Source organism: Trachinotus anak, unplaced genomic scaffold (assembly GCF_046630095.1).
Source record: "Trachinotus anak isolate AG129_WGS33_773 ecotype Australia unplaced genomic scaffold, CSIRO_AGI_Tana_v1 ptg000021l, whole genome shotgun sequence".
NCBI lineage: Eukaryota > Metazoa > Chordata > Actinopteri > Carangiformes > Carangidae > Trachinotus > Trachinotus anak.
Window position 1 is genome coordinate 1,584,247 of NW_027273872.1, and position 20,295 is coordinate 1,604,541.

The 20,295-nt window shown below is 39.8% G+C and overlaps 3 protein-coding genes across 13 annotated transcripts in view; all 3 read left to right on the plus strand.

The window, feature by feature from the left end:
• mbnl3 (muscleblind-like splicing regulator 3) overlaps positions 1 to 8,744 on the plus strand; it is a 33,853-nt gene extending 25,109 nt beyond the window's left edge. For 7 of the 10 annotated variants that reach the window (XM_071506852.1, XM_071506848.1, XM_071506857.1 and 4 more), the window contains one exon: positions 1,180 to 8,744. In XM_071506852.1, the coding sequence (XP_071362953.1) occupies positions 1,180 to 1,197 (18 nt within the window). In that variant the 3' untranslated portion in view covers positions 1,198 to 8,744. Of the gene's footprint in view, positions 1 to 1,176 lie in introns of all 10 variants that reach the window. The other 3 variants (XM_071506855.1, XM_071506858.1, XR_011694713.1) reach the window with 2 other exon arrangements.
• A 1,239-nt stretch (positions 8,745 to 9,983) lies between these two features.
• On the plus strand, positions 9,984 to 13,931 carry rap2c (RAP2C, member of RAS oncogene family). Of its 2 annotated transcripts, none has more exons than XM_071457868.1 (3): positions 9,984 to 10,930; positions 11,755 to 12,040; positions 12,627 to 13,931. In XM_071457868.1, exons 1-2 carry the CDS (start codon positions 10,658 to 10,660, stop codon positions 12,031 to 12,033), a joined length of 552 nt encoding a protein of 183 aa, XP_071313969.1. In that variant the 5' UTR covers positions 9,984 to 10,657; the 3' UTR covers positions 12,034 to 12,040; positions 12,627 to 13,931. The 2 variants fall into 2 exon arrangements, with proteins under 2 accessions (XP_071313969.1, XP_071313970.1); XM_071457869.1 differs by having other exon boundaries at positions 9,996 to 10,930; positions 11,755 to 12,075.
• A 2,893-nt stretch (positions 13,932 to 16,824) lies between these two features.
• LOC139605962 (UDP-N-acetylglucosamine transferase subunit ALG13) lies at positions 16,825 to 20,274 on the plus strand. Its single transcript, XM_071457870.1, has 4 exons — positions 16,825 to 17,016; positions 18,550 to 18,712; positions 19,795 to 19,933; positions 20,039 to 20,274. Exons 1-4 carry the CDS (start codon positions 16,936 to 16,938, stop codon positions 20,148 to 20,150), a joined length of 495 nt encoding a protein of 164 aa, XP_071313971.1. The 5' UTR covers positions 16,825 to 16,935; the 3' UTR covers positions 20,151 to 20,274.
• Positions 20,275 to 20,295: the final 21 nt, after the last annotated feature.

Here is a 20,295-nt window from a genome sequence, read left to right on the forward strand (position 1 = left end):
AAATTAGCAAAACCAGCAACTGAAATGTGATTAATTCAGGTTAAATTATGAGATTTATTAGCTCAACTACAATTTTAATATTAGTCATAAAAAATAAAGCTTGTTAGTTTTTATTTTCTATCAAGGAGCAAATTTTCATCTACTGTTAAATACATTTATGGGCAAAACTGAGCTTTATAATATCTTCTGCAGTGTGAACGTTACACATAAATCATTGAGATGCTGAAACGACACGTCGTTAAGGTGCAGAGCTGATGGTGTAAACATTTGATTTATTATTAAACTCAAATTAAACTAAAGCTCTGTTTTCCAGGGTGATGTTTTTACAGTGATATACTTAATATATTATCATTGTCACTGCTGGTCGTATATATCAGTATATTAGTTTTAATTAACGGAGATTTGAGTTTACTTCAAAATTCAAAAATATAAAACCTGTTGATAAAACATGTTCAGAAAGAAAAACCTGTAAACAGAGCTGCTGCCACACAACGAACCAGAGGTTAATCCAGTTTGTGCTCGTCTCTTTTCATTGTCTCAGTTTCTGAACACAGTCAAACTTTTTCCTCCGTTTAGAAACATTTCCTGCTGTTTCATTTTTGTTCATTTTAACAACTTCCACAGATTTAAACATTGGCCAAGCTCCATCATATATCACAGTAAACATGAAGCATCACTTATGTTTTAGTCAGTTTTTCTGTTATCACATTATTTTACTTCTGCTCACTTCCTGCCAATGACCTGAGAACCACAGGAAACAAATAAGGATTTTTACAAATTTACTACAACCACTGATCCAGGTTCAAAAGTATCCAGGAGCAAAAGTATTTTAGATTTCTTTCTGCCAGAATAAAGAAAGAAATCTTGGGGGGAATCTGAATCCTCTTAATCTGACATTTTTAAAGGATCAAGTTTGGTATAAAATAGCTCAAATGTTGGTCACTGGCTGCTTCAGTGTAACAGTGATGACGACACTCAGATCCATGAAAACCACCTCAGCGCTAACTTGACCACTTGCTTTGGTCATAATTTTAAAAAAATGAATATTGTTTAGGCCTGAATTGTTGAAATCTGGAAAATACATAATAAAATGTTTTCACACTAAGATGTTTGTGTCTGAATTCACCGCTCCTCCTCTCTCCCCGCTCTCCCTCCCTCTCTCCCTCTCTCTTCCAGTAGATCCCTCGGAGCTTCTGACTTCTGATGCAGTGGAGCTTCAGTGCGTTCCCATGGAAACCCATTTCTGTCCCATCCCTAAAGTGCTGGTGGCGGCTCCAGTGGCACTAAACTCAGTAAGCCTTTCCCGAAACCCTAGTTAAAGTCCCTGAAACGTGCGTAGTACCAGGGCGGTCACCTTTCTGAATGCAGCAAACGTGCCTCACCTACAGTGCACACTGACTGAGTGGCAATGTGAAACTTCTTATAAGATGTTCTGACAGTAGGAAAGTTGCGATGGTTCACGCAATACAAGCCTGGACGTATTACTGTTGCTTCAAAGCAGCCATGCTGATGCATACTGACTGGATCAGGCTGAGCAATAGAGCTCCCTCACTCTTACAGCCATACATGCCCTCACCATAGAAGTGCAGCATACACACACACACACACGCGCACACATGCACACACACACACACATACAGATTTAAGACTAAAAGCCCTTTACGGGTTGGAGCCATCATATGCGGCGACCCAACACGTTTGACTGTTCCAAAGTCAGAAACTGAAAAATAAATTCTGGAAATTCAGACCATTCACGCGGACCTGCTGCTGGTCTACAACCATTACATGTTGTCACAACGAAAGAGTGTTTCATATCATGTCATGTTTACGTTTCAAGATGGCTACAAGTGTAACATTGGTGTTGTACCATGTACCATTCAGTTCGTTCTCGGTCTCATCCTGTCTGATGAAACGCCGGTGAGTTGTTGTTCATTGTTTGTGCCTTTGATTTATCAGCACGGCTGCAGAGGAGACTTAGTTTCCCAAAATAATTCAAAACATTTAACAGCAAACATCGAAAGATGTTGTTATTTGCAAGTACAGGCAATATCTGTTGTTACAAAAATATTGTGTATTAGCCTATAGTTCCTATTGTAAGAAAATCTAGTAATTACAGTGATCACGACTTCACATTATTTCATAAATGTTAAGCATGATTTGAATCGGTTTTTGTCCCCGGTCAGTATCTGGTACCTACTGGATAATCGCAGCAAATGAGACATTAATTTTCTCATTACTTACTTTTAATGCACCAACCTTAAAAAAAACTACAAATTGACATAGTGACGTAAAGTTAGGATACAATCACTTCTGAACTAAAGGGGTTGAGTTGAGTGTGGCTCTTAATTTCTGGATTTAAGACACAAACTTCCTTAAATTAGGTGAGTTCTCTGTTGAAGGCTCAGCTCTAATTATTAAAACTGTTGAGTCATGAAGTATCTTGACCTGATATCTGATCAGTGATTGTTTCCTACTTGTGATGGGAAATTGTCTAATGACTGAAAAGGAAAGTTTGTCCTGTTTTCACCATGATTTCATATCCAAACATGGTGTTTTAAAAAATGACATATTTACTTCCTGTTACAACAGTGAGTCCTGGCATCAGCCACAAACCCAGATTTCCTGTGTCCAACTTAAATGAACTCAAGCCAGACTGATATTTGTGAGGGTCAGATTGAAGATTACAGACTTTTATCATTGGCACTTCTTATACTTTCACACCTGATGTCAGAGATGGAAGCTGGATTTGTTTCCTGATGTTGTGCCTAAAGTCTGTGTGTGCCAAGTGGTGGTATATGCAAGGAGCTTCCCCATTCAATGCAATACCGGAATAACTCCTCCTAATAAATGTCTCCCTCTGAAATGCAGATATGTATTTTAAAAAGGCAGTTTGTTAGTGTAATTGTCTCCGTTAATGGAGAATCTTGGATTGAATGAGTGGCACAAGATTTTTATGTTTTATGGCTCTTCAGGGAGAAAGCTTAGAACTTGAAAATGTCCTGTCTGACTTTAAAATGTGTCGTCTTTTCTACTGATGTGTCCTTTTTGTCCAAAGTCGTCAGACTCTAAATATTGAAGCGACAGTTGCTAAATCCAGAACTGAGTTGTGGCAAAGTCAGGAGTTGGAGGAGTAAATCACCCGTTTGATGTCTGATGGTAAAAAAAAATTACAAACCAGTTGGATTCCTGGTTTTTAAATATCTGTGAGGAATTGCTCTGTAGGCGTGTGAAATTAAACGTAACAGCTTTGGAAACTGGGCTGAAATAACTTTTATCCAAATTCAAATGTGCCTCTTTCAAGTCTCCTCAAACCACAGCTGTCAATACACTGTAAGAACAGACCAGTGCTCAAAGATAGATGTGTTATTTGGTACATTATTATGATAGTAAATCATATCTGTACTAGTTTCTTCTCTGAGACAGCTGTGCTGTCTTATTGTTCATGTAAGGTAAATAATTCAGTGAGTTGTGTGCATAGTTACGTGTGTCGAAAGACACAATGAATCACATATTTGGTTGTAAATGCTGCAGATATTACAAGATTTCCCTCTGAACATTATTCATTTTAAATAATGTCATTGTGTTGTGAATGTATCTAATGCAAAAACTCTGTACATGCCCCTCTAAAAGACCGGCATGTTGAAATGTAATGATTCACTATATATAGACTAAATCTGAGGTCACACAGGTACCATGCTTATACTGTGTTAAGACATATTAAAGTATGTGTATTGTTATATAGATTTATATTTAATGTCAGTGGGTGGTGTGACGACTTTTAGAAATATCTTTCACTCTCAGAAAAGGTATAGCTGAACTGTACTTTTTGAAGTACCTATGTACACCCTACTGGTACATTACAGTACCCTTTCTTCTAGTCAGTTTTTGTACCCCAACCTTTGAAAGTACCCAAAGTGCCCAAGATGGGATGAGAAAATCAGCGTGCAAACCTGTTTTTCAGCGTCTTTTTTTTTTTTTTTTCCACATGATGTTGATTGGCCAGTTCTCCCCTGTGCTGCAGTCCCTGTTTCTAACTCCCACTCTTGGTCTTAGGAGACTGCATACAAAACTAACAGTGGACAGGGATGCAATCCCTCACTGGCTTCCCACCAATTAACACTAACAACTGTGTTCAAAAGGGGCAAGTTGGAAACTCCCCCTCAGCTGAATTGGTATAAATGTGTCCCTTAAAGAGACAGAACGCTTACTCGCTGTCTTTCTAAGTTAGATGAGAAGATAAATACTGCTCTCATGTTTGTGTGTTAAATGTAAAGCCAATTAGCTTTAACACAAAAACTAGAGGCAGGGGAAATAGTTGTGTTGACAGCCTGTCACTGTCTAACCCTAAAACTCAGTAATTAACACGTTGTATCTTGTTTTTTAATCAGCACACACACAGAAATAAAAAGTTGTAGGTTCCACCTGGTGAACAACTGCCAGCAACATCCTGGAAACAGTCACAGTTGTCACAGTGAGGTTGCCAGGCAACCAGCACAACAGCCAGGCACAGTGACATTCTGGAACCTTGTTGTCGCAGTGAGGTTGCCAGGCAACCAGCACTATAGCTAGAGACGCTGTAGACTAGAGGCTTAAGTCCTTGTTGGTTGGATAATGAGGTAAAAGGCCAAGAGTCATTTTTTTAAAGCTCCTCTCTGAACATGTTTTAAACTATGTAAAAAAACTCTGCTATGATTTGTATTTTTTAATATTGTTCTCCTACGTAAAGAGTGAAAAAAGGAAACGGGGGCTGTAGGCGTCACCGCTGCCTGTGCTAGGTTGACGGGTGAATGAGCAGAATGGATGCAGAGACTCAGCCACATGTTGGAGACCCAGACTCGGGAGTTTTTGAAAACTTATCAGAACAGTAAGCAGAGTTAGTTATTTGTGTTGTTAGCTTGTAACTGGCAGTGGCTGACACAGTATTAGTGGCTGTGCTAATGCTAACGCTTGCTGTCTGTAATGTTTCGGTGACCAGTGAAAGACCGATGTGTATCCAGATGTTAGAGGAGGAAACAACAGATAGACTCAGCCTCATGTTGGAGCCTCAGTCAGACCCAGACTCAGATGAGGAGTCTGTTGAGACCAGAATCAGAGACTAGCAGACGGATCAGAACCGTTAGCATTGTTAGCATCTTTTATTTGTTTATGTTGTTTGTTAGCTCGCAACTGGCAGTGGCTGACACAGTGTTAGTGGTTGTGCTAATGCCAACTCTGACTCTCTGTACTGACAAGGGTTCAGGTGTATTTAGCCCCGCCCCCCGTCCCCACAAGTTGACAGGATTGGTTCCTGAGGTTCTATGACGTATGAATCCCTGACTGTCTGAATCAGTTTTTATGAGACCGTCACTGGTTCACTGCAGTTCAAGGTGGAAACACTCAGTCATGGTGTCAACTGATCATTTCACTCATCATCTGTCTTTATTATAGAAAAACGTCATGTGGACGTTCAAGTTTTTAAAAAAGTCTTTAAGACCTGAACAATCTTGTGTTTAATTGTGTGACAAGATTCACACTTTGTGGGAAAGGAAGTCAACCCTCTCTGGTGGACAAACTATATTTACTCCAGCCCATGTTTCTAAATGACCTCAAACCTACTTTGGCATTTTCACACTGCAGTTTCTTATTTCTTGTTGCTTATTGACCAATAACATTTTTCCCTTGTTTCCAGTCTTTAGGCTTCAAGCCAGATAATACCACACAGACATGAGAGTTATTTAAATCTTCTCATCTAACCCTTGAAAACAAATTGAATATGTGTTTTTTCTTTAAAAAAAAAGCTGTATAAGTATCAGTAGTATTTATTTGAACTATCATTTCCTTTTTTTCTACATGTGTATCAAACAGTATGTAGTCAGTTATATGCCTGGTGTCGTATAGCCATGTACTTTTTGTTACAGGAATACACTTCTCCTTTACCTCTGTTTTTTAAGTGTTTAGCAGCTACATTTCCTGACGTCTCTGAAGTATTTGAGCAGAAATGTTCCTCTCCTGCTTGATGAAATTGATGATTAGAATGACCAGACATTTTTTCTCAATTTTACAGCTTTGAAAAACTAGGTTTGTCCAGCCAAGAAAACCCCTCCCTCTAGCCTTCATCCCCTCCCCCCATCACTCATTATGCCTTTACTAACTGCTGTCCTGCTGAAAAAAACAGAATACTTGATTAATAAATGGTGCCTCTTGAAGGCATTTGAATTTTTAAGTACATTTAGACGTATGGATTGAAGAGCGTGTTAGTTAGCGGATCTGCAGTGTGGCACGAGAAAAATTACGTTTTACCTCCTTCCCTTTCTCATTCTTTTGTATTTGATTTCCTGATATGCGAAATGCTCTGATCATTGTGTCCAGTGACCAGATCCTTTAGCATATGGACATTTAGTGAAGTCCTGAGCATACTTTTCCTGGGGCACAAACAAAGGGCCTTATCTCACGATCACTGTATAAAGATGTGATAGCTGTGTATGAAAATGACATGTATTAATGGTAAGTTTAGCTTTTTTTTTTGTTTTTTTTTTTTAATCTGACTTAAAAAAAAAAAAACACAGCATGAAAATAAAAAAAAAACTCATTTATACATAGTTAATAGTTTGTGTAGACCAACAAGAAAAAAAGATATAATATAAAAATCATTTGTATACAATGATGGAGTCATTGTTAATGGTAATAGTTGTTGTTGCTATGGCAACAAAATGACAACATGGCTACCTTTCTATTATCCTAATTGTGAATTTTTCACATTAATTGAAATAACATACAACACTAACATATTCAAGAAGGGAATGTCTAATTAGTTTGTCTTGTTATTGTGACATGATTAAATATTTTGTATGGAAAACTTAAATCCTTGTAATATCCAAAGGTCCTTAGGGGAGATCAGGTGTTTATTTTGTTTTGTTTATTTGACCTTAATTGTTTTTTTGTTCTTGTACATGGTGTTTTTGAGAAATAAGAATGGACTTTTAAAGCAAACACCTATCTGTCAGGGAGGTAAAGAGGCTTTTGGACTAACTGAAAGATCTTCATCTTTTTCTATAAAGTCAATCTAGTCAGAACTCCTCACAGTTCACCTCCTGCCTGCAGACTGGAAGGCCCTCGCTCAGTTGTCTCTGTGTGGAGGTCTGAACTTTAATTAGTGAGTTCTGTTTCAGTTTTGGCCAAGAACGTAGTCCAGAAGTCTCTTCCTGCCCAGCTGTGCTGGGTGATGTTGATCCTTACTGAGGTGTATATGAATGTGTGACGTTCACCTTGTTTGCACTTATGTACATAACTATGTCAAAATACTCAAAATTTATTTTGAATAAATATAGATAAAAGAGTTGATTAAAAATCAAATCAATGTATTGTTAATGATATGTATCATTTTATTACAGTATAAAAAGATCACTTTGAGGGATCTGTTCTTTTGTTTGTTTGTTTTGCTAGAGCCCTGTTCTTCCCCAAGCATGACATTGCCTCGCTGTAAACCATGAATAGTTTGCTTTAAAAAAGCTTTTTCAGTTCATTTACAGCGGAATTTTTGGTTCAGTAATATCTGACCCTGACATCCAACAATAGAGGTGGTTTAGACGAAATAGTCAGTCTGGAATATTTGTAATAAACCAGTGCTAACCTTGTCGGTATATGCTCATCATGATTTCACAGATGCAGGTGCATTCCTCTCCCCAGGAAAGCACCAGGGTAAAGCACAGGGTAGCTCCACCTGAAGGCTGCAAAACAGACAGGAAAAAAGAGCAAATATTAAAATCTGACTTTAGAGGGACGTAGATGTAAGATGTCTTCACAAAGTTTTCAATTCAATTTAATTTCTGTCATTTTGTGAAATGGGTTATTCTTTGCTCCCTTGTCGTCATTATCCAAAACAACAATAAATCTGAATTCTCCTCAGGATTTTAGTCAAAATTGCAAACAACCTGGTTTTCCAATGTTATTCTTGCAGCAGCAACATCCTTACGCAACTGTGTTCCTGCAGATTTGGACATTTAATGCTCTTCAATTGCTCTCAAAGCCAGCAATTTTGTTGCCATGGCACTTGTCCTAGTGGTGGACTGACTGAGTCATCCTGGTGAATCGGTTCACAGCCCTCCAACTGTTGAATATTGACTTTAAAGTGTCTGTTCACAGAGACGGATCTCTGTACGACGTGTACCCAAAACTCTCCAAAGCTTCTCTACTGTGACTCACCAGCTCCCAACATCCAATCTACAGTATGGGGTGGTCTTAGCATACTGTGGGTTTCCAGTCACCAATAAGGGAATAAGATTGTGATTTAGTTTGGAAATGGATTTATTGTTACCATTATTTCAAAGCATTTCAGTTGTAATTGTGCCTTTATCATGCAAAATGTAATTTACCATATATGTTCTACATGTAAATTGACTTAAAACAGCACACCTGTTGAGTGTGTGTAAAACGTATCCCTTTATTTAATATCCTCTCTTGGTGAGTCATTACATTGGGTACAGTCGCAGACTGAGTGGCAACCTATGGAGGCTGACGAGGGCCAAAGACTGTTCAGGACTAAGCCATATGAAAAACTCTCTCTGACACTCTAGGACAGACTTGAAAGTGACTGCTGTTTCTTAGTCACCTATCGCTTCACTCTGTTTTCTGCTTGTGGTGCTTGTATGTGCTGCTGTGCTACATGCCAATTTATTTTGCAGTGTATTGCTATTAAGAGTAAGTTACTGTGCCTATGATGAGTTCTGCGATTTCTGTTTGACCTTTAATAAAACACATAATTGTGATCCTCTTGTTGTGTTTTGTTGTTTGTTATCTTTTTGTGTCACCTTTAAACTGACATCTACCTTTACCTTTTGTATGACTTGATATTTTGAGGATTGAATCTTAGATTTACAGTAGAAGTCATGGATGTCTAATGACATGGACTTTCAGTGTGTAGGCCAACATCTAAACCTTCCAGGACCTTCCAGTTTACAATCTTTAGATTAGATTATGGCTTTCGCAAATCAGACCAAACAAACCAAATTGTTTTTGTATCAAAATACTTTTTTACTTTTTTAAGCATCATATGTGCCGAGAATAAAACCAAAACACAGAAACAGACATGAATCATACATTAAAATCTGCTTTTTAAGATTTTTAATTTTGTAAAGTAATTTAACGCCTGTAATCTCATCCCACTGTGACAATAATACATCATTAGCATTAGAAGTAAACTATTACTGTTGTCTGAATAAATAGTTTGAGAGACTATTTCTCAAGTAATAATTTTTGAAACATGATCAGTTTACGATAATGTGGAGCGTTAATGAGCAACCTGTCAACCAAACAGAGAAATGAAATATAACAACACTGCTTAGCAGGCAACAGCAGGGGTCTCCACTAAGTACTGACTTCGTAGGGTGCCAAAACATTGGCAGATACCACAAATATTTATTTATGTCATTACTTATTGACATAAATTTTTCACGGACAGTGAGCAATATATTAATTACGCTCATTTTTATCTATAGTCCCTGGCCACCAATGATGTGCAGGTTGCTGAGGCAAAAAGTCAGTTGTGAATTACAACTTTATACCCTGGAAAGTAGACATAATAAAATAGAAAAACCAGAAAAACAATACTGGTTTACAGTGAGATGGTATGACATCAATAATCTCAGCATCATAAAAAAAAATAATGTATTTCATCAGTGTAAGAAATTTCCAACCAGACACTTGGTAGTAATGTTGGCCACACAATCAGTGTCTCTTAGCTCAGTGGTTGCAGAGCTGAGTATCCTTTAGCCAATTACTGTTTAATTATTTTAAAACTGTTTTCAGTTCATGAATTAAAAAGGAACTGTGCTGTAACGTTTGAGGAAGCTTTTTTCTGTCTGTTAACTTCACTGATTGTATTTACTTCTTCAACTAAATATGTAATTTGTCCAAACCTTTGTGTACAACCCCGTCACACCTGTCTGTAAAGTTCTCCCAGTATCTACGCCTGCAAAGAGGAAGCTTTTATTCTGAAAGGCATTCCCACCGGAAGTCTTGTTCTCGTTAGCGGAAGTCAGACAGTTAGCTTCAGGAAACCCGCTGCTGGAAAAAAGCTTTTCTTTCTGTAATCAAACCTGCCCAGCACGGAGTCAGACACACACCGGAGCACCAACAAACTGCAGCCAATGGACCCCCGGATTGTCATTCTGAATCTGCGAGTGGTCCATCGATAGCACGCCCGGGTGCCGAGGCGTCGGGCCGGAACCAGAACCAGGCCCGGACGGACGGACGGACATAACCAGTTTTGCGACGCCGGCGGGCTGGTGTGTGTGTGTGTGTGTGTGTGTGTGTCGGAATTGGCATGCTGTCTGTAGGGGAAGTGTAATGTGTATCTTGCTGTCTGTAGCTAGGCAGCAAGTCCCCGGTACCGGTGGTCCATGTAGAGGCTTGAGGCTTGAGCATGGGACAGCGAGCTAGCTTTACCGCTAGCTAACACCGGAGTTAACGGACATCAACTTTTACTCGCTAACAGCGTAAGAAAACCACAAGTATGAGCAGCAGACTTGGGTTTAGTGGGTGAAGAGGGTTTATTTTATACCGTGTAACATTTGTCAGTTCGCTGGTTAGCTCTTGTGAAGGCCTGATAAATGTTTCTGGAGCGAGTACAGCAGTGTAGCTAAGTCGTTAGCTGCTAAGCTAGCCTACCTCCACCGCCCCAATGAAAGAGTACAAAGTTGTCGTGCTGGGCAGCGGCGGCGTCGGCAAGTCTGCGCTGACCGTCCAGTTTGTCACCGGCACCTTCATCGAGAAATACGACCCGACCATTGAGGACTTCTACCGCAAGGAGATCGAGGTGGACTCGTCGCCGTCCGTGCTGGAGATCCTGGACACGGCGGGGACGGAGCAGTTCGCCTCCATGAGGGATCTGTACATAAAGAACGGACAGGGGTTCATCCTGGTCTACAGCCTGGTCAACCAGCAGTCATTCCAGGTACCTGTGTGCAGGTCACTTCATCTGACTTAAACCACACACACGGACATGGTTCATAGCTGTAGGTAGTTAATCTGGATGATGCAGTAAGTGCTGCTAATCAGAGCCCAGCACCCTCCACATTTAACTTGACTCTGCAAACATATAATCTAGTGGTTCTCTACATTAGGAATGCTAATGCAATTAACTATTATTTTCTCAATCAATCGACGAGTCATTCAGTCTAAAACGTGTCTCAAAATTGTGAGAAATTCTCACAGTGTACCAGAGCATGAGAGCAAGTGTCTTGTTTTAATCCGACCAGAAATCCAAAACTCAAAGTTATTTCTTTTACCACGATATGTGGCCAGCAGCAGGTCAGCAGTGGTTGGAGCGACTGAACCGATTGATCGACTTTTCATTGTAGCGCTACATTAATGTAAAGCCAGTGGTGCTGTGTTGTTGTTGTTGTTATCCGGTATAACGCATAGTATGATGCTGTGATGGCATATTGGCAATTTGCATCATTATATAGTTGGTTTTGTTGCGCCTGATGTAAAACAGTAACCGACTGTACTGATAACTGATGTCTCAAAATTGGAAAATGATTCTTAAAAGGCAGAATCAGTGCTATATTTATTAAAGGGCTTCAACTAACGAGTATTTGCATGTCTGTGTTTCCTTTTTGCGTTGTGTTGTTTGAAAGGTTAATCAACTCTAAAAATATGCATTCTGACGCCATGGACACAACTCTAGTGTCATTCTTGTTTTTGTCACTTAGAGATAGCTTAGTGGTCTTCAAGAGAAACTACACTCTCATGCTCCTCTCCCTCTTCATTTTTCAGGACATCAGACCAATGCGAGACCAAATAGTGCGAGTGAAGCGCTTTGAGAAGGTGCCATTGATCCTGGTCGGGAACAAAGTCGACCTGGAGTCTGAGCGTGAGGTCGCTGGGTCGGACGGACGAGCTCTGGCTCAAGAGTGGGGCTGCCCTTTTATTGAAACATCTGCTAAGAGCAAGACCATGGTGGACGAGCTGTTTGCAGAGATAGTGCGACAGATGAATTATTCCACGCTGCCGGAGAAGCAGGAACAGTGCTGCACAGCCTGCGTGGTCCAGTGAGGAAGAGGTACAACTGCTGCCGGTGCCATCCTCTTTCATAAGGTTGAATTCATACCAAAGAGCTCACAAGCACAGCACAGTTGGCGACTCACTAATTTTTTTACCCAATGTGATAAAATGTCCCTGCAGTGCTTGTGTAAAAAATGGTTCACAAACTGAGGAGAAATGTGACACATGGATGAGTGTGTGGCGTTTCAGTGTAGTGTGAGGGAGAGGAGAGATTTGGCTGGAAGTGCGAAAGACGAGTGGGTGGTGCTGCCCCACATAAACCGTTGGTTTAGTTTGTTATCATAAGATCGCAGAAAGTATGCGGCATGAAGAACACAACTGTCTGAACAGCTCAGGGCTGGGAGAGGAAAAAGACCCCAAAGAGCAGAGACCAGTGAAGCAGGCAGTCCTGTGAGCCGAGCCGTAGAAAGAGGAAAATGTAACATCCTGAAAAAGAAATTATGTTCCAAAACAGGAAGTTCACTCTAGATTCTGTGAGAGATGTTGCCTGTGTTAACCACTGCCAACACAGATGCCAGTTTTAAGCGTGGCCCTTTAAACCTGTTGTATTAATCACTTTTTTGTTCTTCTCTTTTGTTTAATAGATGCATCATATGTATGGATTGCCACAAGCATTTTGATGAACCGTGGAACAACCTGACTTTGACCCTACTGACAAAAACTTACCACAGCTGGTAAAGTTTCCGTTCACGGTGGTTTCTGACTGTCGATCACAGAGCATCTGACAGGAAAGACGTCAGTCCTATTTTTGATATCACAACCGAGTAAAGACGTTTCTGCTGCAACCTTAACGGCCTTTGCGATGACCCAGGATGGAGTCAGACAGGCGGACTTGGCCATCTGTGAAAATTTGTCCTTTTTTTTTGTTTTGTTTTTTTCTCCTTTTAGTCAGAAGTATCCCAGAAATAATAAACAGGAGTGTTTGTGAGGTTGCAGCTTCTTTTTAAAGCTGCTTTAATCACTCTTATATACTTTATTATTACTTGTATTATGTCTCAAGTTTGGAATTTGACAAAGTATTTCATAATATTGAAACATTTTGACTTTTAAGCATGCATACTTCAAACAGTTTGCTGCCCAGGTATATACTGCTCACTTTACTTTGGAAATCTTAAAGTCTAAAATAGTTCTTCTAACTGACACAGACAACAGCACGATGTATTCTGAGTTTTTTTAACTTCAGGATACTTGACAGGATGTTTGACTGTGGATTAAACAGTCAATTTATCCACCAGTCCACTCTGCTGCCCTCTGGTTCTAAAATTTACCATTTTTATTCTTGTAGTAGCCTGAAGCAGCTAAACTCATCTGAAAACATGAATGCTGAAAATTGAAAATGTTCTACTAAATCAACTTGAAGTGATAAGGAAGAGCCATTTTATTGTTTTTAGCCTGAATTCTGTCAGTCTCTCTACAAGGCATGAATCGCGTGGACGCAGGTCTTCCATTGTCAGTTTTCTCGAGGAGTCTCTGTCAGAGAATGATTGTGGAACGACCAAAGGAAGCTCACATTGCATATTTGTGATTGACTACATGATGTGTGTTGCTTTAAATGCAGGAGACGCTGATTTCTTGTCATTAAATAACTTCCGCCGCGATGTGGTTTGATAAAAGTTCTGGCGCAGTTAATCAGATTTAACTTTGTATTTTCTCTTATAGTAACCTATTTATTAAAAACTAATAACATGGGTAGCCAGTTTTAAACTTTTAATTTTATACTAGCTTTTGCTTTTTGTGACTTTTCACGATTCATGGTATGTTTGTTTTTTTTTTGAAGCTGAGAATTTAACAGAGCCTTAAATAATTTCTGTTGCACCCTGGTCTCATGTTTTTTGTTTCCTCAGAGAAAAACAGCTGTCATCATTTGGTAATAAATATGCTGGCCTTTCTGCTTTTGTCATGGGACAAAGTTACAGTTTTATCTTTGATTGATACACAGCCAGGGTTTGTTCTCCTCCTGTTGACCTTGATCTGATAATTTCTCATTTTAGCTTCAGACACAAAGTAACAAAAGGAGCCGTGTAAAATTTTCCCACTGTTTATGTGCGATGCATCAGCACCTCCGTGTTGCTCTGAACAGACTTTGATGGTCATTCTGTAATCAAAATGAAATGTAGAGCTGAAATGATTGATTGATAGATTGCCAGAAAAATACTAAGTATAATAGTAATAGTAATTATTTTTCATATATCATTGTGAACTAAATATCTGTTGGTTGGACTGAACAAGACGTGGAGATGTTACCTTAGGCTCTAGGAACCTATGAAAGGCATTTTTAATTAGTATATTTTAATTATTTTAAATCAGGTAATGAGGAAATAATCATCAGATGAAGTGATAATGAAAATAACTGGCAGCTGTAGCTACTGGTAAAAGGTTTAAACCTTTGTGTTAAAGTGTAGATTCATTTTTTTCTAGCTGTCTCTAAACAATACTTGTATTTTTGTGTGTCAGGAGAAAAGGCAGCGCTCCATATGTTAAAAACAGAAAAACGAGTCACCTCATGTTTGAGCTTTTAGGTGAATTAAACCGACAATTAACTCACCTAAATTATCAACGAACAACAATTCTCAAAGTGATCATGAGGTATGAGGAAATGTAGACGTTGCTGCTTATAGAGGAAAAGCATCCAAGTTAAATTTAGTGCAGGAGAAAAACACCTGTTTCCTCTTGAGAACTCAATACTCACACACCCAGATGTGTAGTGAGGAGGTTTTTGGTTGGTGTGATTGTTGCTCCTGTCCACCCCCACTGTGAAGACGACTTCATGACATAGTTCCAGTGTAAGTGATGGTTGACAGATCATATCTGCTCAAGCTTCATGTTTGTTTCAGCTAAACTTCATGATGCATTTTTACAGTAAATGGGCTGTGGATTTGATCCCCCATCACGTATTAAAATCACAATATGAACTGATCAATACTGGGGCGGGTGGACAGAGGAAATAAGTGCTGTGATCAATAACTTTTTCAGTGTACATATGAACATGTGAATATTGTTTTAAGACGGGGTTGAAAACTGAATCTTGAAACTCTTGTGCCAACAAGACTTTTTTTTGGGGGCAGTTTTGTAAAATCTGTTGTAACCAAACAGTAAATCCCCCTCTGATGATTTTCTAGATTAGTATGAACCCACACAGCAACACGTGATGTTTCTGGGTTCGAGTTAAACCTTTTCTCAAGCCACATTGTCTAAAAATGCCACCATACTTTTCACTTCCTTGTACCTTTGTGTTTGTTTTTTTCATGCACCAGCCTGGCTGCATGCAGTTGCTGCAAGTTTTTTCTTCTTGCATTTGCCACACATGGTGCCACTGTAGTTTTCACATCCCACGGAGCACAGATCTGGCTCTTCTTCCTCTCGCTCTGCAGTTGTCAGGTGGAGCTGCTGGGTGCTTGCTGAGCCTTTGCATCCTTCACTGAGCTGGTAGCAGCTGCTGTGTGGGTGTATATGTGTAGTATGTTACATTACAGGACAGTTTTAGTGCTCGCACCTTGTAAACCAGGGTTTGGATCCGTATACAGGCAAACAGATGAGAATGAAGGCCTGTCAGCAGTGAAGAGAGTGGTGGTTCCACAAGCATTTCACTGACCAATCTCAATAAAACAATAATACAACAATAAAAACAGGAATTAATCAAAGATTGATTCAGTTGAACTAGTTCACAGATAAAAAGACTAAATTGCTTAAGGCAGCTTTAATCAATATTTTTATAACGACCATGTGAAAGTGGTTGCTTTATTAAAAACAGGGACCTTCCCTCCTTTAACTTCCCAGATCAGAGAAAACACCAAAACATGAACACAACTGTGTGTCCAGTGTCACAACTACTACTCTTCCATTGATCATCTCACAAATTAGGTAATGTGAGAGCGACCAGACTAAACTCGTTCCACCTCAACTTCAGCAGCTCCAACAGTAAAATGCTGCTTATGAACGGCTGCATACGTGTAAAAAAAAAAAAAAAATCTAATAACCAATCAAATATATATTCATCAGCCATAGGAGCCATTTTATTGCATATTGAATAGTTGGTCTGATTTGATGTGATTTGGTGCATGAAGTGGAAGTTGCTCTGATTCCTCTGTGGAGCTCCAGCTGCAGGTTCCAGCTGCAGGACGTCTGCACTCCACATACTGCCCAGACGAGCTTGCTCAGCAGACTTTAAAGGACCAACTCTTATTCACCGTCGCTTCAGAATGAGGAGCAGATGTTCAGCTCAGATGCATCTAGCAGCTGACAGTTCGCCTCATTCACAGCAAAATTCCTCACAATGTGGATGAACTTCAATATTCTCCTGAACTTCAGAAACTTCTTGCACCATTAAGCTTTTTTCCTCCTTGTGTCTTTCCTTCTTGTCAGATGTGACAGTGGGAGCCTCCATCCTCCCATTCTCGCTGCAGTCTGAGATCTGTCACCTTAAAGCCGAGCTCTGCAGGACCCAGACCTCCTGTAGGGACGTGCCGGACTCCAGCTCTGTTGTATCAGTCTGTTATCGTTTGATTAAACCTGAATATCCAAGATATCAGCTCAAACACTGAAGATCCTCAGAGGTGAAATCTGAATACAGCCACCAGCTACAATGATTTTAGAGTTTACATTTCTTTTGTTGTATTGGGTTCTTTATTTATCTGTGCTTGTTCTTTGTTATTATATTGTAAAGGAGTCATTATGCTCTACTACCACATGTTGTGTAGGACTGTGAGGCTTGAGGACAGCGGTAGACTCCTCGGTGTGTGGGGGAAGCTCCCCCCCGGGCCTGCAGGCGGCAGCACGGCGTGTCTCAGCGCCGTGAGCCGGAAGTCGGAGTCAGCTCCGCGGCTGCAGGACGGCGGCGAACCGGGGGAGGAGGCTCCAGCGGACGGGCTCCGGGGACGGCGGCACCGAGCAGACATGAAGACCGTGTTCGTCACCGTCGGCACCACGAGTTTCGACGAGCTCATCACGAACATGACGAGCTCAGAGGCCGCTCAGGTGAGGAGGAAGCAGGTGGCTACTGCGCCTGCGCATGAAGGTGTTCCGTCTTTGCTCAGCCGTAAAAACATTTGTGGTGTTTTATTAGTGACAGTATCAGTGTTGGGGAGTACGTTAAATACATTCACTCAACTTCAGTATCAGTATGTGGTACTTATACTGTAGTATTTCTGGTACTTTATACTTCAGCACACTTCAGGTGGAAATATTCAACTTTCACTGCACTGCATGTATTTGACTTCAGCCCCTCGTTACTTTACAGATGAAGAATTTCAGTTCAAAACATTTATATAATATAATCATTCGTTCATTATAGATTAAATAGGCGAACAGTATTTTAAATAGCTGAAGTTAGCGGAGCTGCTGTGAGTAAATGTGAGTAAATGAAAGGTCGCTACTGTGACAACGAGTCATTTTCCAAACTCTTAATTTAACTTCTTATAAGTTGAATGTTTTGGACAAAACAGACATTTTCAGACGTCAACTCAGTGTTTTCTGACATTTTATCATCAAAGTGATTGATCAAGAAAAACCAGTTTACTCCTCACTATAAAAACCACTGACAGTCTTAAACATATCGAGCAGTGATGGAGTTTGTATGTTTCCTCTGATGCTTTGACTCGATGTACATGTGAAACTAAGAAGATTAATTATGGCTCCAACACATTTAGTTTTATTGGCACACACACACGACCAGGACCCTGGAGCTACAAGGAATTTGTCCATACATGATGTTTTCAGCTGTGATTGATGGAGATGATTGTGAAGTCTCCAGTCAGAATGGTCCATCAGATGTAAACAAGTCAGATCACATACTGAAGTAGTTTGACTGTTTTCCCATTGGTTTGGTAATGATGGACACTTTGTCCCACACTGAGAAATGAGGAGCTCCTCATGAAAATTAAACATTTATTACACATCAACTTAAATGAATTCCACACAGCATTGGTGTTTTAAAGTTGTAGTTTGATTGATGACGTTTTGTATCAGATTCTGACAAAATATGTTCAAAGTCACAGAAATGTATTTTAACTTGTATGGAAATCCCAAATTTCCCAGAGATGCTGAATATTGCTGAGCTGAATTTGGAGAAATGTTTGTAAAAATGATGCTTAGGACATCAAGTACGTTTCCATCTGATGGGATGGTACAGCCATAAAGAAATACTGGGTCTGAATATAGCTCGCTGATTGAGTGACAAATAAGATAATAAGAATTACAAGATAATATTTTCATCCCCTCAGTGTTATGAGGTTAAAACATTATATTATGCAGATACTGTACTTGGCTGAAATTTGGAAATTCGTGTCCAAAAATAACAAAATGAAAAATATGAAACCAATCCTGTGATGGTTTCTCAGACCTGCTGTTTCTCGTGAAACATGCTCAAGAACTCACAGTTGTTTTTAATATTTCAATTAAAACCCATTTCTCCCTGATTTTGGTCTTTGAAAATTGCAGCAAACAGCTTCATTATCCAAGCAAAGAAAAAGTCTTTCAACTCGTGACCAGTTCTTTTTGTGCTGTGCTCAGGCTTTAAAGGCTCGTGGATATGAGCGTTTGGTTCTTCAGGTGGGAAGAGGATCTGTCCTTCCAGCTGCTGACAGCTGTCCACACATCAGCCTGGAGGCTTTTCGATTCAAAGACTCTATAGCAGAGGACATCGAGCAGGCTGACCTCGTCATCAGCCACGCAGGCGAGTGAAACCCTGAGCACCTGGAGCACCTTCTCCAAACACAACACACTCAGGGTCGACTTTGTCAGGAGTAAAGAGAGGATACACATCAGTTTAACATCTTTTTATCCTGTCACACTCAGTTCTCTAATGAAAAACATAACGCACTGTTTTAGTCTGTGTTGAGCCAGAACAGGAAGTTTCTGTATCCGTTGCCTGTCCTGAAGATAATCATGACTATGTAGAATTCAAAGGAAAAGTAAATACAGGTATGTGAGCAGTGTGCAAACATTAAACACAGAACACAGCAGAGCGTCAGCAGCAGACAGAGCAGTTAATAAAACACCCACATACGTCCCTGTGACAAAAACATTCACTGCGTCGTTCTTGCATAAATTCTCTCTGTGCTGTCACAGCACAAGGTCCATGAGGAAAAGATGCATAATGCACAGTAACAAAGGAGCGAGTAAAATACAAATTACATAAAGAAATAAAAAGTCTAAATACTTTCATTCAGAGAAATAACAGAAAAACATGTTTAAACTCACATATGTGTAGCTGCGAGGAAACAACACATTCAAACAGTTTTTCTGCATCAGCAGATTCACTTCATGCCCCGGCAGGTGAACACGGTCTCAACAGTTCACCTGAGCGCTGCAGACCACATGGCAGCCATACTTCTGCCCTGCTGAGCAGATTTATTCATACAATAAAAGAAGCTAAAAAATACATTGACTTCTGTTTAAAGTAACGTAACATCACATACAGGAGAAGAAAATGTGGGAAAGTCCAACAATTTTTAATATATTATTATAATATGTTTTTATATATTAACAATAATATAAGGAACAGAGGAAAAAATAGGAAATTCAAAACCGGAAACGTCAAACCTGTACCCTCCAAAATAAAAGACACTGCAGGATTTTACAGGGATGCACAATGTCCTGTTCATAACATACAGCAACATCGTCACATTACTACAAATCTGTGAATATCCAGGTTTTATATCTTAGTAAAATAAATAGAAACGAGCTGCTGCAAAGAGCCAGACTGAGCTCAGCTCCGGTCGGGAATAAAGATGCTGGTCTTGTTTTTCTCCTCAGGGGCAGGAAGCTGTTTGGAGGCGCTCGGTGCAGGAAAACCTCTGCTGGTCGTCGTCAATGACAAACTAATGAACAACCACCAACTGGAGCTGGCCAGACAGCTGCACGCAGACTCCCACCTGCTGTACTGCACGTGCAGGTATGTGCTGCTCACAGAGCTGCTGCACTTTATATGTATATGTAAGTATATATGAGGTTATTTAGAAAAACAAGAGTAATTTCTTTCTCTTGGTAAATCTTTCAGAACACTGACAGAAACGCTGACGACCATGGATCTCTCCGTTCTTCAGCCCTTCTTGCCTGGACAGCCGAAAAATTTTGCAAACTTTCTGGACAAAGCCCTCGGCATTCAGTGAAACTTTAATTTTACAGCATTGTTTTTGTTTGATGATTTTCTGAATATCCTGTCCCAGTAGATTGTGACACTGTAATAATACATGTAATATATGTGTAATAATATTTAAATATTGATATTTTAAATTCCTGTGTATGTCGTGAATT